Source organism: Hippocampus bargibanti, linkage group LG01 (genome assembly GCF_051943395.1).
Source record: "Hippocampus bargibanti isolate YZ-2025 linkage group LG01, ASM5194339v1, whole genome shotgun sequence".
Lineage (NCBI taxonomy): Eukaryota > Metazoa > Chordata > Actinopteri > Syngnathiformes > Syngnathidae > Hippocampus > Hippocampus bargibanti.
In genome coordinates this window covers 2207516-2223592 of record NC_142734.1, presented here as the reverse complement: position 1 = coordinate 2223592, position 16077 = coordinate 2207516, and the positions used below count along the sequence as shown (strand labels likewise).

Below are 16077 nucleotides of genomic sequence, written 5' to 3'. Positions count from 1 at the left end.
CTTTTGGGTGCAACTTATACACTGGAAAATATGGTAGTTTTCTTTGTTACACCGGGATCATGACACAGGGTGCTGACCTTCAGCTTCCTCCTGGCGTTGAATTTCCTCAGTTGTTCCACCGTTTCAGGTAGGTGGATCTTGTAGGCGTACCTGTCCCTCTCCTATCAACAGAGACAACTTGACGCATGCAAACGTGACAACGATGGATTGGCGTAAAGGAAATTGTTCAAATTTGCCTTCAGCCAAGGATGGTTTAGAGCCTCGTAAACGGTGATCCTTTCTGCCGGGTCCAGCATTAACATGCGTCTCACCAGGTCTTTTGCACTCTCGGAGATGTGGGCCCACTGCCGTGGGTTCATCTGGATAACAGTTGCACACAACGATTTTTAGAGGGGTGAAGTCTCGGGTCTCTGAACAACATACATCGATAGCTCGGTTAACGAACGCTTCAACTCACAAACTTTTTGGTTCACGGAAACTAAATTCGAGAGCATATAGTCTCGACTGACAAACCACACTGTCGAACAGGTTGCGGACCAGTTTTCAGCAGATGAACACCAAACCACACGGTCGAACAGCGCCACGGTGGATAGTGGACTAGTTTTCGTCATCTCCTTTCTTTGAGTGCAGACGTGGTTTGTTATTGAGTGGAGTACTTTTGCTATTATGGGACCGAATAAGACCCTGTCACAAGCTAGTGTTCAGCCGAGGAGGACACAAAAGAAAATGACGGTCGAGTAGAAGAAGGAGATCATCGAAAAACATGAACGAGGTGTGCTTTTGTGTGACTTAGCGTCCCACTATCAGTATGCTAAATCGACCATTGCTACGTGTCGCTAAGGGTGTTTCCGTGTTGTCTAAGCAACGGTCTCATTAGGTTGAAAAACTTCTGTTGATTTGGATTAATTAAAAGCAGCTAGCAGGGGACAGTGTGAGTGAGGGTATTGTCGTAGAGAAAGCACGGCAACTTCACTCGGATATCAGCGGATAAGCAACTTTCTAGCTATCAAGCTACCCAACTCGCCATCTATTTGCTATCTGTTACTTATCTATTAGCTAGCTATTGATGGTCTAGTTGGCTGGCTATCTATCTAATCTATCAGCGGTCTAGCTCGCTGGCTAGCTATCTATTAGCTAGCTAGCTAGCTTTCTATCTATTTGAGTTCATTGCGGGTTGAGTGAACGCTGGCGCGTGTGGCTGCCGCTGCTCACCCACAGAAAAATGTATCCCGTTACTGTAAAGTGACCTTGAGAGTTTTGAAAGGCGCTTATAAATTAAATGTATTATTATTATAATTATTTATTATACAGACTAGTGTTAAGCCGAATGATCGACCATTGCTACCATTAACTCCCTCCCCCTCCCACTTAATTGCATCAAGCCATGAACTACCATCACAAAGGTAAATAAAACGACTTTCTTATACAGCAGTTTATTTCTTTCATTACAATACAGTAGCACATTTATTATACATAAAATAAGGTATATTTTGTGTAATTTTAAGACTTATTTAGTCGAAAAGTATGTTTTATGGGGCCCTGGGAATGGATTATTCTGGATATCCCCCACTACTGCGTGTGTCCTCTCCCTCCTCTACCACGGTTCTTGACCAATCATGTGCGGCTTTAACCGAAGACTGGGGGTGGGAATAGAGGACAAAAAAAAGTCGGCTGCCATTTCCTTGTTAGGAGAACGGGCTCGTTCGCGAACGACACATCACTCATTGTGGCGCTCTGTGTGTTTCCCGAAAAATAGTTCGTATGTCAAAATTATGTGGCACGCCATGTCAAATGAGTTTGACACCCCTGCTTTATATAACCCAAACAAATGCATGTCAGAGTAAGAAAAAGATCAAAAAACAACTCCTGACCTTGTACTTTCCCTTGATGATAGCCTCGAAAAGGCGTTCCTTTGTCCCGTAGAACGGCAGGCAGCCGGAGAGGAGGATGAAAAGGATCACCCCGCATCCCCACACATCCACCGGCTTACCATACGGCTCTCTCTTGACAACCTCCGGTGCCATGAAATGAGGAGTACCAACGCGACCTGAAAAACAGGAGCCATGATAACTAAACAGTGGCAGGTTTGGAGGACAAAAATACAAAACAGAATGCTCTTGAGGTCATAAAGGCGTACGAACCTCCAGCAACCAAGCCCGACTCTCCCAGTTGAATTGCCACTCCGAAGCCTCCCAGTTTGACTGGAGCAGAGTTTTCCTTGGATGCCAGCAACACGCAGTGGGGCTACATAAACACACATCAGAACATGGGTTCAAAAGGCTAATCATCTCAAGCACATACATTTAAAATGTGGACCGCCATATTGAAATTAGAGGTGTCAAATTATCGTATTTTCCGCGGTGTATAAGGCGCACCTTGATTTTATTCAAAAGATGACCCTGCGCCTTATATGTGAAGTCATATTGAGCCACAACAGGTCTCGCAACCCTCAAATTCCATTTCCCCCTGTGGTAGAAAAAGTGCCTAACCTCAGCCTCTGTTGTAGTGCTTTATAATGTGGTGTGCCTTATACAGTGATACCTCAGCTTACGAACGCTTTAGCGCACGAACGTTTCGCCGCTCGCGCGAGAATATAATCTTGGCATACAAACTACTTACAATCAACGACCATCACAAAGGTAAATAAAACGACTTTTTTAGACAGTACAGTTTATTTATTTAATTACAATACAATAGCACATTTATTGTACGTAAAATAAGGTATATTTTGTGTAGTTTTAAGGCTTATTTAGTAGAAAATTCTGTTTTATGGGGACCTGGGAACACATTATTCTCATTTTAATGAATTCTTATGGGAAATAAATGTTTGGAAGACTAACTTTTATTCGTACACATACTTTCTGGGAACCAATTAAGTTCATGCATTTGACATGCATTTGTTTGGGTTATATGCATCTTTGTTAGCAGGGAGAGCGATTTTTGGACAGCTCGCATGCGTTGTGAAGCCGTGCGTATTTGGGTCAGCAGAAAGCGTGTGCGCCAACACAGTAATAAAGATCGATAATACGAAATATAAAATGATTAAAATGACACTAAAAGTTATAAGATTTATAAATGAACTGTCAACATTTTGGTATATAATAGTATTCAATAGAAAACTTTGCTTAAAAACAACAGATTGACATTGGATACTATCCTGTCGTATAAACCTCGCGTCAGCCATTTTGAATGCATTTCGAATAACGCCCGTTTGACTTACGACCGTATTGTATCAATACAATTCGGGAATGCCAGTAAATAAATTAATTTACAGAAAGAGCATTCAGAAATCTCAAGCAACCGCTTCTTAAGTGTATAACAAAAACAACAACAACAAAAAACACTGTTCAAAGGAAAGGAATTTGCCTAAAGATTGATTTTTCCCTCTTCGGATCTAAATTCCAAACTGCAATTGAAATATGTAAGTAACCTGATTATTCATTTGGGGAACGCATGCGTAGCCCGTGTTAATAGAAAGACAGTTATCGGCTAGCTCACCTTGACGTCACGATGGATGACATTGTTGTCGTGGCAGTAGCGAAGTGCCTCCAAAATTTGTCTCATGTAATGGCTGTCAGGAAAGACAAAAATACAACACAATACATATTGAATGTTGAGTGCTAATATGGACAACTATCAAATACAGTGATACCTCAGCTTACGAACTTAATTGGTTCCCAGAAAGTATGTGTAAGAATAAAAGTTAGTCTTCCAAACATTTATTTCCCATAAGAAATCATTAAAATGAGAATAATGTGTTCCCAGGTCCCCATAAAACAGAATTTTCTACTAAATAAGCCTTAACACTACACAAAATATACCTTATTTTACGTTCAATAAATGTGCTATTGTATTGTAATTAAATAAATAAACTGTACTGTCTAAAAAAGTCGTTTTATTTACCTTTGTGATGGTCGTTGATGTAGTTGCCTCTTGATATCTGAGTTGCCGTGCTTTCTCGGCGATACTACCCTCACTCACACTGTACCCTGCTCGCTGCTTTTCGTTAATCCAAATCAACAGAACTTTATTATGCAGTACAGTTTATTTCTTTAATTACAATACAATATCACATTTATTATAAATAAAATAAGGTCTATTTTGTGTAGTTTTGAGGCTTATTTAGTAGAAAATGATGTTTTTGGGGACCTGGGAACGGATTATTCTCATTTTTAATGGTTTCTTATGGGAAATAAATTTTTGGCAGACGAACTTTTCGCCTGATTCACACTTTCTGGGAACCAATGAAATTCGTAAGCTGAGGTATCACTGTACTCATGATCAGGTCCTCGTGAGATTTTGAATCATTGATTCATGCGCAGTCAGCCTTAAAAGAGAACGAAGATGAAGGGCGTCTTACCTGGCCACAGCCTCACTGTACACAAAGCCAGCATCGGCTCTCTTGACAATTTCAAAACAGAGGTCAGCTCCATCCATACTAGAAGGAATAGAATGACGTGGTTATATTTTGGCTTGATGTAATTATTGATTAGCAACTGAAAGATCCAAAAGGCCTTCTGAGCAGAATGGACAAGATGATCGACTTCTCACTCGAAAGCCCATTGTCAAGGTCGAGTGCAATTAACTGCATCACATTGGAAGTTATATTGCAGGTGATGTTAATTAACTTGTATGAGGAGCATTTTTAATTCTCTCTCATTATTATTATTATTATTATAGTATTATAGTAGTAGTAGTAGTAGTAGTAGTAGTAGTAGTAGTAGTGTTGTTACTAGTGTTGTTGTTGATATTGCTGTAGCTATTATTATTGTTGTTATTGTTGCCATTATTGTTATTGTTATTTTTGTTGTTATTAATATTTTTGTTATTGTTGACATTGCCATTATTGTTAGTTGTTGATGTTGTTATTCTTGTTGTTGTTATTGTTATCATTGTAGTATAATATGGTTGTTATTAAATTTATCATTGTTGTTGTTATCACTGTTGTAATTATTATTATTATTATTATTATTATTATTATTATTATTATTATTATTATTATTTGGGTGGCTTTTGGGTGCAACACGAGGTTTTCCAGACCAAACAAGTACAGCAAAATACATTGACGTGATGGAAGGACTGCTACAATGCGTCATTTTTTCGATCCGGGGCGTTCCTTTAGTGACGTCACGTACGGACTATTAAAACAAAAAATATATTGCTATTTGCGGTGGAATCTTATTAAAATACGCTCAGTAGAAGTCATTTGAAGCCATTTTACAAATTATGGACACAACTTGTCCGGAGACGTCGGTTGTCCTTTAAAAGTGAGGTAGAACAGAAGTGTTCGTCCACTCCCGCCTCACCCTCTCATGTGGGTGAGCAATTACAGTAGAGTCTAAATTCATTTTGAAGACTCTAGCAGCTAAATCTGGGAAATGTAGTAACGGGTTGTTGGTGAGGTGCCTGCACTTACAATTCAAACACCATGTAGAGCATGCCGTCTGAGCTGTAAGTCTCCAGCAACTCCACAATGTGCGGGTGTTTAAGCATGTGGCAGATGCTGGCTTCTCTCTTCAGATCTGACAAATAAGACAAAAAGGTGCGTTGGGTCATGGTTCAAATCATCGATCACAAACATCAACATTCTCAAGACATTGTGAGCATACAAACGCTTCAGCTCATCAACTTTTCACCTCAGGAGAATTACATTCACGAGCATATAGCCTTGGCTGACGAACTAGTTTTTGGCGGACAAACCAAACCACACGGCACCACGGTGGATGGCAGACTAGTTTTTGGCGGATGAACACCAAACCATGCAGTCGTTTCGCACACCCACATTCTTTGAGTGCAGACGTGGTTTGTTATCGAGTAAAGTACTTTTATTATTATGGAACCGAAAAAGACCCCACCACAGCCGAAGAAGACACAAAAGAAAATTACGGTCTAGCAGAAGAAGGAGATCATCGAAAAACACGAACGGAGGTGTCCGTTTGTGTGACTTAGCGTCCCACTACCAGTACGCTAAGTCGTCCATTGCTACGTGTGGTTAAGGGTGTTTCTGTGTTGTCTAAGCAACGGTCTCAGGCAATAGAAGAGGTTGAAAAAATTCTGTCGAGTAAGACCAGTAAGACTTTAGTTTGCTGACGAAGTTTCTTGGATAAGAAGCGAAACGTCCGACACCTTCAAAGAAATACAGATGACGGCAGAAGAAGCCTTTTCATCGATACTTCATCGGTCATCGGTCCGGCCCACTTGACCCCTCCCGAGGCCATATGTGGCCCACAATGTGAAATGGGTTTGACACCCCTGCTGTAAGTGATTCTCCCGGGCTCATTTCCTTCTCTTGATGTTCTTAACATGCATGCAAACACACAAATTAGGTCCTGCACCTTCAGCCTAAGCGCTGATAGTGTCATTTCTGGCAAACGATTCAGTGCCGTTATAGGCGGAATGGGCGTTGTCGCAACGAGTTACGCACGATTCCTCACCTTCAGTGCTGAGGCCGGGGCTGGAGGTGAAGCTGGCCACATCGACAATCTTCACAGCAAACTGCTGGCCCGTGTCCCTGTTGATGCAACGGCGTACCACGCTGAAAGGTCCCCTGCAAATAAACACATATTGAATCAGACAACCTACACACGTGTGTGCACACCGTCGGCTCTCACGGGCTCATAATTATATGCCGACATCCATGTGGGAGGTTTGGCATATGGAAGTCTTGTCTTGTCTGTTGCCAAAGGAATTACAGAGCTGTTCCAAGACCCACAGCGGTGAAGACTGAAATAAAATCCTTATTATAGAGACGTGGGTAAGGGTGACCCCGCCAATGGCACAGAGGTGGCAGATATTGTCGAAGGGCTCCCTAACGTAGTCGTTTAGGCCATGCAGACTATTTAGATCTTTGCCCAGACCAGGAAATGTGAATGTGGTGAGCTCCAAAGTTGCCCTCGACTGCCATTTCTCACTCAACCAACGTCTGTGTAAGCTCTCAGTCGTACAGGAGTGGTCCATCGATGAGAAGGTTTCTTCAGCCGTCATCTGTACAGATGACGGCTGAAGAAACCTTCTCATCGACTCACTCAACCAAGTAAATAAAGTCGTAGGTATGGTCATCCTGACGCTCTCCTGACTATAAGGAGAAGATGATCCGACAACTACAATGACCTTTGACCACTTGGGGTAAAGTGCTATCGCAGCTGTACATCCCTTCCCAAGGAAATGTCAGAATTCTAGCCTTTAGCACAGGGGTCGGAAACCTATGGCTCTCGAGGCATATATGGCTCTTTTTATGCACTAATATAACTAAATATTCTCGCTTTTTGGCGGCTCATTTCCTGTTTAGGGTGAAGTGGACTGAAAAAGCAATTTTGAGAAGATGATATTGGCCTAGGTTGGCTTCAGGAGCCATTTTGATTGGATGATACTGACCTAGCAGTTGTCTGAAAGTGCAATTTTGATTGGATGATACTGACCTATGTTTCCGTTGCTGTCGAAACAGGGAAACACCCCCTTTTGAATAAGCCCACTCGGTCATTAGCTCAAAGTTAGAAAAAATGACGAGTATTGTACACTTCAGGTTGAATGGACCGCCTTTGTGGAGAGAACAGCTTCTGCCGTGATTCTAATTTGCAATGAAACAATACCATCGATGAAAGAGTTGAATGTCAGAGACACTTCGACAAACCCCATGCTAACGTTAGCATCAATATACTTCTGCAAGAGACAACAGAAAGCAAGCGTGCAAGCTAATAAACAGTGTGCAGACTAGATAGCAGTCACTTGGCGTATGGACCCGGCAAGTTGACTTTCATTACGACACGATCCAGACAGACGGACACGACCCAGACAGACAGATGGACACGATCCGGACAGACAGATGGACAGACGGATACGATCCAGACAGACAGATACGATACAGACAGACCGACAGATACGATCCAGACAGACTGATACGATCCAGACAGACAGACGGATATGATCCAGACAGACGGACACGACCCAGACAGACAGATGGACACGATCCGGACAGACAGATGGACATGATCCAGACAGACAGACGGACACGATCCGGACAGACAGACAGACAGACGGATACGATCCAGACAGACAGATACGATACAGACAGACCGACAGATACGATCCAGACAGACTGATACGATCCAGACAGACAGACGGATATGATCCAGACAGACAGACGGACATGATCCAGACAGACAGATACGATACAGACAGACCGACAGACCGGTAGGTGTGTGTGTGGCTTTCACTGAAAAACATTTCAAAACATTTCGGTTTTATGGCTCTCTTAGTCAAAAGGATTTCCGAGATCCTGCCTTAGCAAGTCACCATTTTAATGGCAGATGCTAATATTTGTTTGACAATAGAAAACAACACCGCTATTCAGCAACGATCCCTGGATGACAGCGCCTGCTTTCATGTTTAAATCTCATTTGTAATTATGATTAAACAATGGGGGGAATGCATTGAAAATCAATTTACAAATGGGGCACGTTACACGCAACGGGAGGGGGCAAAGGGTGACCATTTCAATGAATAGAATAAAAATAAGACCAAACTCTATGAAATGTGTCTGGGGGGGGGGAATGCAGAGGCAGGCCGCGTGTCACTCTGACATCAGCGCAGCTGTGGAATCATGAAAAAAACGCCTACATGCTCCTCACATTCTGATAACAGCAACCATGCCAGAATTGAAATCATCACAGAGGCCTCCTTTATATTCTTTCAATCGACGTCTGGATGACAGACATTTTTGTTGCATAAGGATGTGCAGGGCATGAGGGCACCTTTTTGTGTTGCTTTACTAGCTGAAACAGAAAATCAAGGCTCGGGTGCGCCTTATAAAATATCCTGTGACTATAAAGTGTCCTTGAGAGTTTTGAAAGGCACTTATAAATGAAATGTATTATTATTATTATATTATATAATTCTAATTATAATACAAAACACAAATAACCCGCACAATCCATCTGTACACTTGATGCAAAAAGCTATCAACCCAGCTAAACACAATTGATGAGGAACTAGGTAAAATTATCGCAGAGAAAGCACTGCAACTTCACTCTGATATCGTCAAGAGGCGACCTGGAAGTTGGTCATCCATTGATGATATCAAGGCTAGCCACGGATGGTTCGAGAACTTTAAGCATCATACAGGAATTCATAGAGTCATTCGTCATGGTGAGGCAGCCAGTTCTGATGATAAAGCTGCCAAAGCTTACAAGGAATCATTCCTCAAGATGGCCACTCATTTCCATCAAGCCATCAACGACCATTCACAAAGGTAAAAAAACGACTTTATTATACTGTACGGTTTATTTTTTTAATTAAATACCATAGGACATTTTTATACATAAAATGGGGTATATTTTGTGTAGTTTTAAGGCTTAGAAAATTAGAAAGTATAAATTATGTTTTATGGGGACCTGGGAACAGATTATTCTCATTTTAATGGTTTCCTATGGGAAATTAATGTTTGGGATACACACATTTCGCCGTACGCACTCTGTCTGTGAACCAATTAAGTTCATAAGCCACGGTATCACTGTACATATAGGTTCGCTACATCGCGGTTTTTGTCTATCGCGGGTGGTCGCTGTCTGCATTGACCGCGATAAACGAGGGATTACTGTATGTTTGAAGGGGCCAAAATTATTTCGAACAACCGCGCGCGCACATAAACACACCATGTCAGTTCATCCTAGCAAAGAGATGCAGTGATGCCGCTCTCGTACTTAGATACCAATTTGACAACGTTACAGAAGAAGGAAAATTGTGTGAAATCGCCGTGTGTGAAAAATAATACGATAAATATCTGCCGTGTCCGTACTCACTTGCCAATCACCTCACACAACTCGTAGACATCTTCGAAAAGCACGTCGTCGTCCGCCATGGTCCAAAGGCAAACCCAGGAGCTCCACAAATAGTCGCTTCACAATAGTTGAAGATCTTCACGCTTAATCCACGGGCCTGTTACCGTGACAGCTCGATGGCAGTGGAGAACGTATGACCCAAATGGGATGAAGATAAAAGCGTCCAAGTTCAACCTTCTCCGGTCTTGGTATCCAAGTGAGAGGGCTAGCCAGCTAACGGGCTAGCTCAATAGGAACCACAGACCAGACCGCAAGGATTGGAGATTTTCCTCCTTTGCGGGGAAACAATTGCACGACTCGAATCCACATTATTGCATCGAATTGTAGGAGAAAACGTTTGACTCCATCACCCAAAAACAATCAGACTTCAGTTCGGTCCACGGTGATGAGCTCCACTGCACGCTAACGTAGTTGTCCAAAATGCTTCGCTTTCCAGGTTAATGGGCTAGCTGACGATGCAATCGCCGGTGGACTTCTGTCTTGATTGCACCGTGTACGCCCAATACCGTATCTAAGACGGTTTACCCTACCCAAAGTATCATGTGAGAAATTCCGCTCCCCGAACCCATGCAGAAAATATCCAATTTGCGGTCGATCGCGACGTCGTGTGTGCTTCTTGTGAACGCCCAAATTGACTCGAACACATCAAACGTTACGTCCACCGCTAGTCGGATGCTGACAGTCGCTCCAAGTGCCACAATCGTGTGGCCCAAGAACCTGGGGAGCCAAAATGGCGGCGCGCGCACGTCCCACACTTAGTGCTTAGCTGATTTGAGAGCCAAAATGGCGTCCACAGGAGGTCTGATTTCCCGGCTACGGTTCCAGCCATCCAGCGTAATTTTTTTCTGCGCATGCGCTTTTACATTCCTGCAGCTCCATGTCTTACGTCACCTTTCATCCATCCACCCGTTACTCGAACTGCTTTATCCTGTGTATTAAAATACAATACAGTGTTTTGCATGATGTCTGTCACTGATCATGTATTGGTTAACATAATTTTAGACAGAAAATATGCTTGTTTTGTCGTGTATTGTGCCGTGATACATCTGCCCCCCCCCTCGCAATGTTAGTGGCTTTGCATCAGTCCCTCAGTCCCTCTCTTTCCAATTGGTACTCTGATTGGGTTTGATTTGGTCATCAATGCAGTACTATCATCATGTTTATCGTCATTGCGCCCCCTGGCTAGCCAATCATAGTTTGATCTTATCATTAGCCGCTAGTGACAAGAGCATACTGGCCAGAGCTAGCACAGTGTATCGCGAACTGCATAAGCAAATATATTGTGTTGATTTAATAGCAGTTTTGTCAACCCACTGAAGGAGGAGATGAAATTGATTTGGTTGCAGATATACCGCTAAAGCCATTTTTAAGACAGACTTTTCAAGAAAAGATGGACATCATTAAGAAAGGCATTTTTTGTTGGCCCCCAGCAGTTGAGACGAACTGGATTTGAGCCCAAATTGATTCACAATAAAACAAATCCTGTATAAAAGTTGTAGTACGATGTACAGTACATTATTTGAAATGATAAAAAACGTATAAAATTCGGGGGAAATGTATACATTGATAGATATCATCTATGATTTTCCTCCTCAACAAGATGGGGATATAGTTTAAACGGCGTGCCTCGTTGTCACGAGTGATGTGTCGTTCGCGAACGAGCCGCTTATAAGAGTCGAATCCGCAACCCCTGCGATTAAAGTCGCACGTCATTGGTCAAATCCGTGGTAAACACACACACACACACACAGTGCAGGAATCTAAATGAAATCCCATACATTTTAAAATGATATAGTGTATTGTATATTTTTGGTATTAAATTAATTTAAGCAACAACAACAAAAGAAAAACTGAGATGCGATTTGGGACCTGAAGGAGCCAAATCTTTTAAGTGAACCGACCCAAAAGAACCGAATCACTAAAAAGAGCTGAAATTCCCATCACTAGTTAAGACTTTTTACCAGTAGGTGGCGCGAATAAAACTAACCGTTTCTTACTAACAACGAAGAAGAGAATGAAAAAGAGGAAAAAAATGCGGGCGCGGTGTTTCAAATCCGTTTCCGGTCGTCTTGTGTTTGGATCGGAGAGACAAACATGGTGCCTGCAGGACAAACTAGGTAATCATGTAACTTCGACGTTTGCATGATTGACCGATGTACGCGTCTCTAAATTATGCGCCTTATGTATAAATCATTCAAAATTATGTGATAACTGTTTTTTTTGTTCGTTTTGGGACGTGACGCCGCTCCGAGCGAATCAATTTTTGTGGGCTTGTTGGTATAAAACTGTCCGCGCTCTAAGGAAAGGCACTATACGGTAAATATACAGTTGTTATTTCGCCCCGAACTGCATGAGAACTAAAAACAAAAAGATTGTGCTAGAAAAAAAAAGTAGTCGGTTGTGGGTTGCAAGTGGGACGCTCCGTCGCCGTGAATTAATTCATCGTTCAAATTCATGGTTCAAACACCACATCGTACGTTTTGGTTTTATTTTATTCTTCGTATGTCCTCACTTAAGTGGTTCCCAGAAAGTGTGTGTAAGGCGAAAAGTCAATCCTCCAAATGTTTATTTCCCATAAGAAACCATTAAAATGAGAATAATCCGTTCCAAGGTCCTCATAAAACATACCTTTCTACTAAATAAGCCTTAAAATTACGCAAAATATACCTTATTTTATGTATAAGAAATGTGTCATTGTATTGTAATTAAATAACCTTATTTTATGTATGAGAAATGTGTCATTGTATTGTAATTAAATAAACTCTACTGTATCATGAAGTCATTTTATTTACCTTTGTGATAGCCGTTGATGTATTTGCCTCTTGAGTTGCCGTGCTTTCTCGGCAATAATACCCTCACTCACAATGTCCCCTGCTAGTTGCTTTTCAGTAATCCAAATCAACAGAAGTTTTTCAACCTCTTCTATTGCCTGAGACCGTTGCTTAGACAACACGGAAACACACGTAGCCACACGTAGCAATGGTGGACTTAGCGTACTGGGACGCTAAATTACACAAACGCACACCTCGTTCGTGTTTTTCGATGATCTTCTTCTGCTCGACCGTCATTTTGTTTTGTGTCCTCTTCGGCTTAACACTAGCCAGTGGTGGGGTCTTTTTCGGTCTCATAATAGCAAAATTACTCCACTCAATAACAAACCACATCTGCACTCAAAGAAATGGGGTGACGAAAACTAGTCCGCCAGCCACCGTGGCGGCGTGTGGTTTGGTTCGTTGCCGAAAACTAGTTGCTGTTCTCGCGAATTTAAAGTTCGTAAGGCGAAAAGTTCGTAAAATAAAGCGTTAGTAAGCTGAGCTATCACTGTACATTGATTTGAAAAATCTGTTTTCTAGTGTGGCCCGAACCCCCAACAGCGTTGCCCAGAGAAAGAGTAAAATGAAGAGTTACCGCCGGTCCTACCAGAGCATGACGGCGACGTCGCGTCTCTGCCAGACGAGGGCACTGATGTCACTGCGGCTCAATACCAGCAGGGCGGCACCCAAGTCCGAAAACATCCTTGTGAGTTATCCCAAAGTCGTTTTTCGCTCGGTGAGAGACACACGCAGCTTCTGATGTCCACCATACGTTTATCAGGATAAAGTGAATCCTGGTCACTTGGCGTCAATGCTGAAAACAGAATGGCAGCTGTCCTACGTCACCCCCCTCTACCAATTCCGCTATACGCAACTGAAGAGCTACTCCAGGCAACTGTCGACGTTTCTGGCCGTGGAGAAGCATCAAGAGATGGCAGTGGAGAATGGCTTCAAGGTCTCCTTCTCGGTGGTTCACGGTCTGGTGGAAACGGATTATGACGCCGAGACCGTTTTGATACAGGTGAGCGCTGGCTTGAAGGTCTGACGTTCGGTCAAATGTCAACACATCCGAAAGGATGCATGTGGGTGGCGCCATTGACGCATTTTCACAACCAAAAAATGACTTTGACACCCCTGCTTTAGTCAAACTCTTCCCATTGTCTCCTCCTGCAGATTTACTCCAAGTCCTTATTTGACGTCCAGAAGGAAGATCAGAAGCCAGTGTGGAAGGGCTTGCTCGCCTGCGTCAACGGCAACCGCGACTACATTGACTCACTCCCAAAAGACTTTATTTGTCTCCCGCTATTTGCTAGCAGTGGCAAAGAGGCACTGACTGCTTTAGTGAAATCCTGGTTCCGCAAGAACTTTGACTGCTGCTTTGGCTTGTTGGAGATCAACCATATCAGTTTGCAGTGGTTGGTGGCGTTCTGGACTAACTACCACGCAGAGTCCAACATTAAGCAACTGAAAATGATCTGGACGCTTCCGGTTCAGCCTCCGCTTCATGTTACCTACGCTGTCGATGCGGTGGATGCTTGGGAGCTCTGGTGCGGCGTGAAAGCGGATCAGCCGATATTGGCGAATGAGGACAAAGTCATCGATCTAGATGATGTGGTGAGGTTCACGAAGGGTCTGGCGGGCCACTTTTATCGGTTCTTTGTGATGGATCTGTCGGCGGGGAGCCTGAGCTCTGTGTCCACGGCTTTGGGATCAGCCAAATGTACTGGCAAGATAAAGGTACGTATTTTCATTTGTGTGTCAACAACAACTAAGTACAGTGAGACCTCAACTTACAAACACCTTAACTTACAAACTTTTCATCTTACAAACGTCAAATTTATGAAAATTAAACCTTATAATAAGCACTATTTTCATAATACACACCCACCACGGCTGGCGGAGTGATCTTCGGCGGAAGCACACGACCCAACAGCACCAGAGGTTAAGTTACCAACAGTCCTTATGGAAGGTGACTCTCCTTCCATAAGCCATCAACGACCAACAAAAAGATCAATAAAACTTTATTTTACAGCACAGTTTATTTCTTTAATTACAGTCCTCAATTCCCTTTGACCTTCGACCTCCAACGCCATTCCATCAAGCCATAAATGACCATCACAAATGTAAATAAAGTGACTTTATGATACAATGCAGTGTATTTCTTTCATTGCAATACAATAGCACATTTATTATACATAGACTAAGGTATGTTGTGTGTAGTTTTAAGGCTTATTTAGTTGAAAAGTATATTTTATGGAAACCCGGGAACGGATTATTCCCATTTTAATGGTTTCCTATGGGAATTTTTTTTTCGAGATACACACTTTTCACCTTACACACTCTGTCTGGGAACCAATTAAGTTCGTAAGTTGAGGTCTCACTGTACAGTGATACCTCGGTTTACGAACCACTTGGCTTACGAACATTTCATTTCGAACGTTACATTTTACCCCTAACTTCGCATACGAACTTTTTTCGTACACGGAGCTGCATTGAATGTAAAGTGTGTTTTTGTTTCAGATCTCCAACAGCAAATGCTTGAGGACCACACTGACCCTGCTAACAGAGTGCGCCCTCCTCAAAATGCCCATCTAACCAAGTAAATTGACATCATTCAATTCTTAATTTACTTATCTCACCGTTTTAAATCTTGGAACTGTGTCTTTTCCATTTTTTTATCTGTCAAATGGTTGTAAAGAAGCGCTTTGCTGTCCACACAAGCTGTGAGGCAGTGTTTCTTTCTTTTTCCCCATGACCTTTTTCACAACAGGCCTGGGAACTTTGTCAACGGGTAACTGAGGAATGATTTCCCTTTTAATGACGATCTGTAGAAATGTCACATTGCATGTTAAAGATTTTATATTTATTATTCTTGCATTGACGCCCATCCACAAAATTTCTATTCAGCAGTCATGTTTGGCTAAAGCATCCATATTTCTTGGCCTTTTTCCCGGCGGATTGTATAGAATTATTGTATTTTCATGTGTTATTTTCATGGCTAAAATAGCTTTAATAAAAGCAAAAAAAAAGTCACAATCACATCATGATGAAGAACACTGAACGCAGTAAGAATAATAATCATACATTATTATCCTATTATCTGTTAGCTGGCTGTTATTTAGCTATCTAGCTAGCCTTCTATTTGCTGTCTATTAGCTATTTAACTAACTAGCTGGCTATCTAGCTAGCTATTACCTATCTATCTCACTGTCTATCTAGCTAGCTGGCTGTTAGCTGGCTAGCTATCTATTCACTAGCTATTGGCTAGCTAGCTTTCTATCGATTTGAGTTATTCCGGGTTGGCGCGTGTGGCTGCCGCTGCTCACCTACAGAAAAACATATTCCGTGACTGTAAAGTGACCTTGAGAGTTTTGAAAGGCGCTTAGAAATGAAATGTATGATGATGACTTTATTTATACGCTAATAGC

General features: G+C 42.2%; 2 protein-coding genes across 13 annotated transcripts in view; one reads left to right on the top strand and one right to left on the bottom strand.

The window, feature by feature from the left end:
- LOC148902711 (peripheral plasma membrane protein CASK-like) overlaps positions 1-10588 on the bottom strand; it is a 33010-nt gene extending 22422 nt beyond the window's left edge. For 3 of the 12 annotated variants that reach the window (XM_088989515.1, XM_088989522.1, XM_088989531.1), the window contains exons 1-9: positions 9798-10588; positions 6435-6547; positions 5417-5522; positions 4361-4438; positions 3499-3571; positions 2142-2244; positions 1872-2047; positions 237-359; positions 78-161 (exon numbers count right to left, since the gene is read on the bottom strand). In XM_088989515.1, the coding sequence (XP_088845641.1) occupies positions 78-161; positions 237-359; positions 1872-2047; positions 2142-2244; positions 3499-3571; positions 4361-4438; positions 5417-5522; positions 6435-6547; positions 9798-9856 (915 nt within the window). In that variant the 5' untranslated portion in view covers positions 9857-10588. The remainder of the gene's footprint in view (positions 1-77; positions 162-236; positions 360-1871; positions 2048-2141; positions 2245-3498; positions 3572-4360; positions 4439-5416; positions 5523-6434; positions 6548-9797) is intronic. The other 9 variants (XM_088989507.1, XM_088989582.1, XM_088989549.1 and 6 more) reach the window with 4 other exon arrangements.
- Positions 10589-11889: 1301 nt separating this feature from the next.
- On the top strand, positions 11890-16004 carry cenpl (centromere protein L). Its single transcript, XM_088995378.1, has 5 exons — positions 11890-11953; positions 13190-13355; positions 13431-13670; positions 13823-14386; positions 15170-16004. The coding sequence occupies exons 1-5, from the start codon at positions 11931-11933 to the stop codon at positions 15242-15244; spliced, it is 1068 nt and encodes a 355-aa protein (XP_088851504.1). The 5' UTR covers positions 11890-11930; the 3' UTR covers positions 15245-16004.
- The last annotated feature ends 73 nt before the right edge of the window (positions 16005-16077 follow it).